This window comes from Gastrolobium bilobum, unplaced genomic scaffold (genome assembly GCF_033153095.1).
Source record: "Gastrolobium bilobum isolate Gb01-03AN ecotype WA unplaced genomic scaffold, APGP_CSIRO_Gbil_v1 utg5155, whole genome shotgun sequence".
Lineage (NCBI taxonomy): Eukaryota > Viridiplantae > Streptophyta > Magnoliopsida > Fabales > Fabaceae > Gastrolobium > Gastrolobium bilobum.
The window spans coordinates 119,673-130,556 of record NW_026899054.1 but is presented as its reverse complement, the minus strand read 5'-3'; the positions used below and the strand labels follow the sequence as shown (position 1 = coordinate 130,556).

Here is a 10,884-nt window from a genome sequence, read left to right as displayed (position 1 = left end):
TGACCGCTATTTATAATGGGTTATCTGGTAGGGCATCCGTTTAGTTTGTTATGAAGTCCTAACCTATTGTTGGTGACTTGAGTTCCTCTATCCATCACTTTTAGTAAGCTTATCCATTTGTTAGGTCGTTGGGATACGGTAATATTCGTGAGATTTGTTGTATGTACCACAATTGCTTTCTCATCTAAAGTGGCTAACTTCAAGAGGCCAAGCCCCCATCTCAGTTATGAGTTATGATGAACTGAAATATGAAAATAGTCACTAGCATCAAAGGGAACCCCATTCAGGGTCAGCGAGTAAATTAACGCAAGGGTCATATGAAGCTCATGGACTATAGTCGCTTGCAAGGGTGTGATGGTTGCAAATTATCTCAGAATTTGCCATTATTCTCACCACCATATCGTGTGGGCTTTAGGTCTGTCAATGAACCGCTAGCTAAAAGTCTAAAACCCAAGCAAATATTGGTTTTAAAAAAAATTCAAACCCATCCTACATTTTCTTCTTTATACTGTAGAGGGTAGAGTTGAGAAATAGGATTGAATTTTTTACGTAAATAATTTTTTTAAACTTAATTTGAAACAAACCAACATCATAATCTAATAGTAAAATAAAACTTGGAAAATCATAAATAATAAAAAAAGTATATTGAAAATTAAAAATTAAAAATAAATTATTTTAGGAAAAAATCCAGACTGAAACTCCAGCAAGAAATTGACTTGGTCCAAATATACGAGCAATTTTTTTATAGCTCAATCAAACACGCACCCCTGCATTTTCCTCATCCAAAATTGCCAATAAGCTACGGGATTTTTTACTAATGAAAAAAAAGTATCAATTTAATTTAATTTTTAAAAGATATTATAAATTAATGCAATCAATCCCGCACACAATCTCATATTATACTAGCGACAGTTTTTATGAGAAATGAGAATCAGACCAAGTTATTTCCTTCAACAAAGCAAAATGAACTCGAGAGAACCAACAAGGCACAAATTCATATTGGACGCAGACAACCTTGCTACTAAAATCAAAATTCTTGATTTATCTGTAGACCATGTAATTACATTTATCATTAAATATTTCAATACTGAAGGAGGAGAAGGATGAAGATTGGCCCCAAAGAATCTTGGACAACGTAGAAACCGGTGAAAGAAAGAATGGAATTGTGCCTGATGTGTGAGGATCTCTATACTTACCCTTGGTACCATCATGAATCAAAAAATAATTTCCAGTGAGTTTGTCTAAGTGATGAAGTGAATGCTTTAGCACCTACAATTATATTATTAGCACAACCTAGGTGAGTACTGATTTTAGATTTTTTTAAGGTGTGTACTACAAAGTACAAACAACGGCCGCGGTCTAACATATAAGTATGCAGAATATCAGTTGACATCAGATTCTATATTAACTTATTTCAGCAACTGACATTCGGGTAGAAATCCTCCCCTGCAGGCAGATTTAGATCAGGCAGCAAGAATGAAGATTCTTGGTTACTACTATCTTTTTGGTTGGAAGAAGCATTTGCTGCACAGATAAGTGGTTCATCATCAAGAACCTTATCTTTGACTGTTTGCGGTGAAACTAATACAGATGGATGAGAGTGTGCCTCCACAATTTCAGGTGGTTCAAAGACAGTTTTATCGGACACCATAGAGTTTGTAACTATTTTAAACGTCCGTCTTGACCCCAAATCAAGCTGTTACAAGAGGTCAAGGCATAATTAGATTCTACTACATCATATAACTATATATATATATAATCATTCAATTCAAATACTAAGGAGAGGTATCAAACTTTGGAGTGTTGCAGAGAGTTAGACAGCACTACTTAATTTTAGACGAGTCAACTAGGAAAATAACAGGTCTTAAAAAAAGGTAGAACAAGAAGGTCACCTTCATTCTCTTTAAGCTTTCATTTCTGGCTCTTTGTTTCTCAAAAGCGAGATGCAAGGATGCCAGTTCCTGTTTTCAAAATTTCAAAACAAAAACGAACAATATGAAATATATCTCCAAGCAAGGAAGGCCTATAGTTAATACATGCGTGAAAGCCAAAAATATTTAATAACACTAGTACAAATCATACGTTTTTCAAATTTCTCCTTTCTTTCAACAACAACCTCTCCTCCTCTTGTAGTTCAGCTAGAGTCTGCAAATAGGACAGAAGTTAAAAGCATTAAGATATTGAAAACGTAACCAAAAACACAACACAACCTCACATGAACGCACATACACAGACAAGAAGAAAACCCATAAGTATGATGAAATCATTTTCATTGTTAAATGCAACGTCGGGCAACAACTGAAACAAAGGCTGTACAAATAGATTAACTAGTCATGATGCAGTTTTGTTTGCTGATAATATTATAACTCACTCCTTCCTGCACTTTCATTACTTGCACTGAGAATTAGCAACTCTAAAAATATAGACATCCATAGAAAAATTTGCATTTACCCTCTTTTTCCTTGACTTTTTGGCAGTTGCAGTTTCACTTCGATCACCAACCTGCAAGATGTCAAATAAAACAGAGTTTAGACATTCATCACACTAAACTCCACTACTAAGAAAATATGGACAGAAAAAACGTGAGATATGATGCTTGGATCTCTTCTCTCGGTTGAACACCAATATGTCTTTGAACTTGAGTACAAATTTTTTTCTAGGGACAGAGTTGACCTATATCTTGGCTAGAAACAAGCAATAAATAAAACAGTAATATTGCTTTGAGAACATTGATGATTACCATTTTATGAGAAATTAAAATCAGACACAACACTAAGAATTAGTTCATCTTTTACTCCTTTAACCAAGACTAATTAGAGATAGAATTATAAACAATATTTACAAATAAGAGCCAAATAAAGAGATGATCCTTGGCTCCTTGCATTAGCATTACTCTGAAGTTAAAAACATAAAAGGAAAAGGGGAAGACCAAACAAGTTGAAATTTCAGCCAACTTCATAACTTCACCTGAGCTCTGAAGGCTATGGATGTTAAAACATAGGGTGAGAGTAAATCCTATCATGAAAAAATCGTGAATTATTTTCGTTAAAATTTCACTATCACCTGATCTAAAAAATTTATATCTATCTCTTCTAAAAAAATTTAATCAAACCCCATCTATTTAAAACTAATAAAAAAAGGATTTGATGTTTATGTTACAAGAGATAAAATTATCGCCTACACACATAAAAGTATGTGAAGTCATGTGAAAAGAAAAAAAAAAAAAAAATATGAATTCCACACATATTTTTTTATGTGTATGTAAGAGATAATTTTATCTCATACTATAACACGAGAGACATTAAACTCGTAAAAATATAAGGACAAAATGTTCACGTAATTGAAAAATGAGAGGAACTATTCCAGACTTACGTACTCAACATAAATTATAAACGAAACAATACCTAGTAGTAAAAGCTCTTATCTGTCTGCAGAGCACGGTACTACATGTACCATATTCTATCGTAAAGTCCTATGACTCATATCGACATTACTCTGCAATATTCCGTACCATCACGTAAATCCCACTAGCCTCTTAAGATGCCATCATTTCTAAAATAAATACATCACCAATTCTACGGGCACGAACTCCTAGGTGTTAGTGATAAATTAAATGCTCTTCAAATGTACTAATGAAAAAACTATAATAATAGAGTAATACTTCTTCATTTAAGATGAGATAAATTTTTTTTCCTACACTAACAAAAAATGTGGAGCCCACAAGTTAAAGAAAAATAAAAAAGAAAAGAATTTGCAGACACGTCTTTTTATCTCTATGTGAGATGAGATAGTTATCTATTGGAAAAAACAATTTCCCATAATAATAATCACCTTTTCTTTTATAATTCTCGAAGCTATTTTTCTTATTAGATAATATCTTATTTTGACTTCCATAAAAAATTAAAACTAATTTTTTATTAATAAAAGTAACATTAAATTTCATTCAATAATTAAAAAGTTAAAAAATAAACATACATTTTATTAATAAAAAATAATATAAAATTTCATTGAATATATTATTATCATCTTTCTTATATAGTAGGAACAATAGTAATGGTAATTCTAATGCTTGAAACACAACCAAAAAAAAAAAAAACTCTCTGATGGCCCAATATCAATTAAAACGTGTCCGAGAGGAATTGTTTAAGACTTACACGCACCAATAATTAACGGGCTAGCTTAAGTAGCTCCGTGTCATTAATTTGGGGACAACGTTTTACCCATTTGGGAGCTACCAAATAGTCTCTATCCATAGCACCCTTTTTTCTCCAACTACATTTTCCTTTTTAGGTGGTTTGGTAATCCTTCATTACTAAGGACAAAAAAAAAAAAAAAAAAAAAAAAGTAAAAGTAAAGCCACTTCGTATCTTTTCCTTAAACCATCTTGGTTTCAATCGGGAAATAAAATATAACAAAAATATTTGACCAAATATTCTCACTTTTTTGGGACCCTACTATTTATTGTTAAGCATAAAAAGACCACCTTCTCCTTTGGAATTAACAATGCCAACTCAAATCTTGTACAAACCCACTCTTGCCATCAAGCTGTCAAGCAGACGCCACAACAGATATTCTTCATCCGAATTAGAAAAATAATAATTACCATTAGTAAATTAAATAATTATTTTATTTTTAATTATTCATTAATTATTCAAGGTACTAATGAATGAATGAAACTAGACGAAAATAGATGAGAAATTGAGAATGCACCCGCACGCATCCCTAACACCAAAAAAAGTACACAATTACACCACCATAGTACACGCCACCAGAAAAAGCAGGTTAGGAGGCACATGAAATTACGGAATTGCCCCTGACAGTCTTTCGCCGTTCACGGCTTTTGTGTTGTGAATGTAACAGTTAAGACAGATGTAGCCATAAAAAGTCTTACATTAATTACTTTTATATTATTTCTCTTTTAAATAATAAAAAATAACAAACAATCATTTCAATAATATATATATAGATGAGTCAGATCCTTAATATTAATATTGATTAATATTAATATTGATGTCAAATTTAAAGTTTGATACCTCATGTAAGACTCGTCGTATCAAGAAAGATCAACAGCTCATGGCCGTCAAATTTCAAATTTGACAAATTTAACACTGATGTCAAAGAATCCTACCTCTCTCTATATATATATATAGATTAACTTTTTCTTCCGAAACTGGTTAATAAATATTATTTTCGATTCGGTTAATAATAAGTGTAAAAAACCTAAAAAGGAAAGGAATATTTTGTTGAGAGAAGAAAGTGGCCTCGCGAGAAGGGCGTTTTCGGTATAATATAAGCGGCGAGCGAAAAAAGCGCGACAAGAGTTGCAAGTTGAATCTTAGCAAATGGATTGGAACCGTCCACGGCGGCTCCGGAGATCCGAGACGACGGAGAGGAACCACCGATCCGACGAGTGGAATGACGGAGCTCGCCCGGGGGTAAAAGTGTAAATATACCCCAAAGGGTAATTTCGTCCAATCCGAAGAAAAAACTCAAAACTGTCAGAGTCAGAGACTACAAAGAATCAGAAAAGGAGAGTTTCCTACTGGGCGTTCAACCGAGGCACGCGTGAGACACGTTAATGTAACAGACGCCGGTAACCGGAAGAGGAAAAAAAACCGAACCGGAAAAAATTAAACCGGGATTAAAAAAAAAAGGGAGGAAGCGAACCGAACCTTAGATCTTGAGCTATCGACCGGTTTGGTTGGGCGGCTGGAATCTTCAAATCCGCCGTCACGTGCGTCGGCGCTTGCTGACGTGGCGGCGCTCCAGGAGAGCGGCGTGGTAGGGCTGGCCCTGGCGGATTCCGTTTTCTTGTCGGCGAGAGAGCGGCGCCGTGAGCGGCGCTGACGGACGGTCCAGTGGACGTTGAGAGAGGGAGAGGCGGTGGGTTTGTTTGGTTGGTGGAGACGGAGGAGAAGGTTGGCGACAAGAGAGTCGTCAACCATGGCCATCTTGACCCAGTGGTCGTGGTCGCAGTCACACATCAAGAGAGAGAAGGTGAAGGTGAAGAATGAGTGGGGTGTGATGGCGAAGAAGAAGAAGAAGAAGAAGGAGAGAAGAATCTTGTGTTGTGTGTTGGAATGTTAAATTTTGACGAAGATGAAAAAAATTAGAAGGAGTGGAAGGAAGGTTTATTATATATATATTGTGAATTGTTTGTGAATGTGAATGGTCTTTGTTGTTGACAAACCTAGGGCGTGTTATCGCTCCCTGGCCCCATTTTTTTGTTTTTACGTGGCAATCCTCAACTCTTTCTTCTTTTTCTTTTCTTTTTCAATGGCCATAAAGAAAATATAGAAAGTAACTAAAATAAAAAAACGATTACTCCACTCGTTGGACCTACTTTCTGTTATATGTACGGGTTATGTAGTTATTATGATTTATGACCTCAATTTTGTTTCCGAAAGTCTATTTGGATTTTATTTTTATACATTGTGAATTTACTGAATTTAAGTTTGGCATTTGGTTGATTAATAGGTTTTTTACTAAAGAAAAACATCAAAAAATTATTAATCTGAATTATTTTTCAAAAAATATTTTAAATTAATGCAGTGAATCCATACTTTAATTGTAGAGAACAAGCCTCACACTACTTAACATTAGTGAGAAAGAAAGTCTTAATTCGCACATTAATTGTACGAGACAAGTCTTACGTGTTAATCATGCAAAGTTTAATATAAGCGCGAAAGAAAGTCTCACACATTAATTGTGAAAACCCTTTAAATTTTTCTCATTAATGGATTATTTGTAAAATTTGAGTGAATCACATTAAAAATAATTGTCTTTCTTTTGATAAATTTCCGAGATATAAATTTTTTTAAAAAAAAATTCAATCCCTGATAATAAAAATTAGTTTTACGATAATTTTATATGCTATAATATTACATAGGTAAACATTTTAATTTGCAGACGCAGTTAAACAATTTTTCCTGAAGCATGAAAATCCATGTTATCTATACTTGTCTTATAAGATGTCCATAACTTCTTGGTTTATGATTGAGAGTGGTAAGCTAGAATAAAAGTAAAATGTTTTGACCATAATTTTTTATCTGAATAAAAAAATTCTTAAAAAAAAACATAATTCACGTGGTATAAAATTTTAAAAAATATAGATCATGATTGTCTCATTTAAGTATATGATGTGTGAATTATTTATCTAGTAAGTTTTTTTCTTGCTTTGATTATAAGAATTTGTTAAAAAAATTCTCTCAATAAATTTAATCGTAATTTATTAAAACACAAAATCAACTCATATAAACACACCTTAATTAGCAGTGTGAAAATAAGGAGTGATTGTTAGTTTTACACTTAATAATGGGCTATCGTGAAGAAAAAAGCTTATTAGATAAAAACAATAAATGTTCTGATTTTCAAATAAGGTAACTTTTTTGAGTGCCAAATAATTTGACTTATTACACCGTGTACGTGATTAAGGCATATTATAACTCACACAAACTTCAAATATTTTAAATGTAATTCAGTTACTGTTTAATAATTTATTCAAAATTAAGAAATGCATGAGTTAAATAAATTCAAGCTAGTAAATCATATCATACAATGAGTCATGTCAGAGTGCCAAATATTATTAAATTTTTGCCAACTAATTATTGATAATTTTTTTTTGAAAAAAACATTTTTTCCTCTCTAATAGACAATGAGAAATTAATCTCTACTTTGGTCTCTGTTCTTAAGTGCACTGGCAGAGTCTAAATGTACAATTGCTCTTGCTTTACTTATCAGCTTAAAGATTCTAATATAGAGTATCAGTAACTTTGTAAGAGATAAGTATCACTCTTTAGAAGGATGAATTTTGTGAGAAAGAAGGAGAAAGATAAACTTCTAGATGAATATTTTAAGGGATTTGTATTTTTCATTTAATATGACATAACAAAGTTTTTTACACACACAATATTTTGTGAGGCCCACACTTTTTGAAGAAAAAAGAAAAAGAAAAAACTACGGCACGCAAAACGAATCTCTATAACATTACACAATCATTTTTCCTACATAACTCTTATAAAACCCATATTTTAAATAGAGTAAATACCTTTTTTGGTCCTTATCAAATTTTACGATACCCGCTTTAGTCCCTAGCAAATAAAAAGGCCCATCGTGGTTCCTAAAAAATTCAAAATAGACCCATTTTAGTCCTTTTAGGGACTAATATGGGTCTTTTTTGAATTTGTGAGGGACCACAATTTCAACTAAATGAGTCCATTTTGAATTTTTTAGGGACCACAATGAGCCTTTTTATTTGCTAGGGACTAAAATGGGTGTCGTGAAATTTACTGAGGACCAAAAAGAGTATTTACTCTTTTAAATATCAAGTGTTCAACCTTTTGCATTTACACATGAGATGCCTTACATAATGGATGATGAAATACAGTGTGTGTGTGTGATAAATCTCCATAATGAGGGTAAGATAAAAATAGTGTTCAATTCTGAAATCATGTGATAGGATCATACACATAACTGAGATTACTATTTTTTTTCTTAGGTTAATAAATAAAACATAAGCCTGTGGGCCAGGAACATATCCATTAAAGTGTTTGACAGCGAGGTCACAAGGAACTACCATTAAAATGAAAATCTTGTATTTACAAAAAAAAAAAAAAAATGAAAATCTTGAAGTTGTAAGTAAAATTTGTCTATATGAAACTCATTTTAAAAATTCTACTCTCACACCTGACATACCCCTCTTGTGCTGAGTAACAGCAGTTTCAGGTTTCACAAGTACAATTCACATGATCTGTAAGCGTTCTAATAAGCTATACATTTAAAAAAAAAAAACTTATACATATGAGAGAAATATCAAATAATATTTTGTTATACCTATTTGCGGAGGGTAAGCACGGTCTACAGTAAGATTTTTATTATTATTTATGTTTATGTGATAAATGTATTTTTAATGCTTACATCATTAACATGTATACTTAAACAAAATAATTATTTATTTTAATATTAGTTTAATAAGAATCAAACATGAGCCATAAAGGAAAAAATCCCTTCAGCTATTAAGGTATTTGTTTCAATACGCTATAAGTGAATCTCTGGTATCAAATTTGTAATCGTGAACTAGGTCATGAGTATATGCAAAGACACACAAAACATAAAATAGTCCTATGAAGATATGCTTAGCATTTAGCAGGTGAGAAAAACTTACCTAATTCATTACGTAAATACTTAGTATTCGTGGAATGGGTCTATTATTATACTGGGGGTGCTATTATACCATGTCACTGTTTGAATTTGTTTATTATTCCTTTTGCATAGTTTCTCCTTTTTTAAATGCATGACTATCCTAGTTGCCTGAAACATTTGAAATTGGTTAATTGATCTTAAGTTGTTACGAGGGATTTTGAGTGACAGTCTGTAGTCATAATTGTTGTTGGTTCCAAAGTTTAACTAACTCACGGAAAGTTGATTGTTCTTGGACCAAAATATAAGTTTGGTTTATTCAGGTTGGGTCTTACTATAAATTAGACTATTGGTTTAGAAATAAAGTTGATCATTATTACGCTTGCAGCAATGAGTCTAGTTGTCTTAATTGAGGTAAAATCTCCTGATCATGACAATGTATTAAGATGGAAATATGATTGCTTTCATATTAATATTGAAGTTAAGTTAATAGTTTGAAGGTTTGTACCTTTAGCTAGAAATTAAAGTCACTAATCTTTTTGTGAAGAGCCGAAATTGGTTGCTTCTAAGATCAAATGACAATAGAAAAGGTTAAATAAAACCCCTCCCCCAATGTAAAGTCAATACACCTAAGCAAAAAGAGAACTCTTTAATACAAAGCACCTTTAACACACTCTATATGATAAGTTAATATATATAATATTTATGATTTTATTAATTATTTTGCGTAATTATTATGTAGTATAATTTCGTTCTACACATTAAAATAATAAATAATTTAGTTGAGTTTTGGGATGAAATTTGATTTTAGTGGGTTTTGTAACACCCTGTATGCATCCGGTTTGTTAACATTACATCGTATTAAGCTGCACTTAATAAAAAATTGCGGAATATCTTTTTCTTTTCCAATTATGACGTCATATACTTAGCTAAGTTGATTACTTAATCAATTTCATAAAAACATCGTCTGTATGTAAATTGCAATAAGACATATACTGATATACCTCAATATATAAATAAAGTGTGTATCTAAAATCACGGATCTACAACTCGTAGTCCAGACCATAATCCTGATACATTATTACAACTCCAAATAAAACAAGACATAAACAAGACTATGTGTCATGGACAATCCCCATGCTCACCAAATCAACAGTGTCTCAACAAGATGATATACAATCATAAGCTGAAGCTAAAAGCATAAAGCAGCATGCATAACCAGCATCCAACAAGTCAGCATAATATAACAGCAATATCTAACTCAGCTCCGGCCTCCTACCGCCTGAGGTCTCGACCATACCTGAACCTGAAATAAGCGCCCCAAACGTGGGATAAGATCTCTAATAGAAATCTCAGTAAGACAAGGGGTCCTCAAGGATCTTCCACCCCAAGCTCACTTACATGTTCAATATAAGTTCAAAAGCAATTTAACAATAGAATTTCCAAAATAGTGCAATGCAACAGATAATCATGTCATGTGGGTTATAACTATTCTACTGATCAGAGAAATGCAGGAATACGTCTATTACTCACACAGTACCAGCCCATGTTGTACCCACCCCCAAAGGGCCACCCCATGGTTTCCCTTTAAGGCAAACACCACATAAATATCATACAGCAATTGCGCTTAACAGCTCTATAGCATTTCAATAAAATAGTACATGAAGACAACATCATGCATATAACCATACCCCCATGGGACATGGTGGAACCAACAATGGCTAAACCGAGGACACGAAAGCTTAC

At 32.7% G+C, this 10,884-nt stretch overlaps 1 protein-coding gene across 1 annotated transcript; it reads right to left on the bottom strand.

The window, feature by feature from the left end:
- Positions 1-1,022: 1,022 nt before the first annotated feature.
- LOC133286667 (uncharacterized) lies at positions 1,023-6,093 on the bottom strand. Its single transcript, XM_061484112.1, has 5 exons — positions 5,673-6,093; positions 2,452-2,502; positions 2,083-2,145; positions 1,893-1,961; positions 1,023-1,696 (listed from the first exon to the last, which is right to left on the bottom strand). The coding sequence occupies exons 1-5, from the start codon at positions 5,982-5,984 to the stop codon at positions 1,415-1,417; spliced, it is 777 nt and encodes a 258-aa protein (XP_061340096.1). The 5' UTR covers positions 5,985-6,093; the 3' UTR covers positions 1,023-1,414.
- Positions 6,094-10,884: the final 4,791 nt, after the last annotated feature.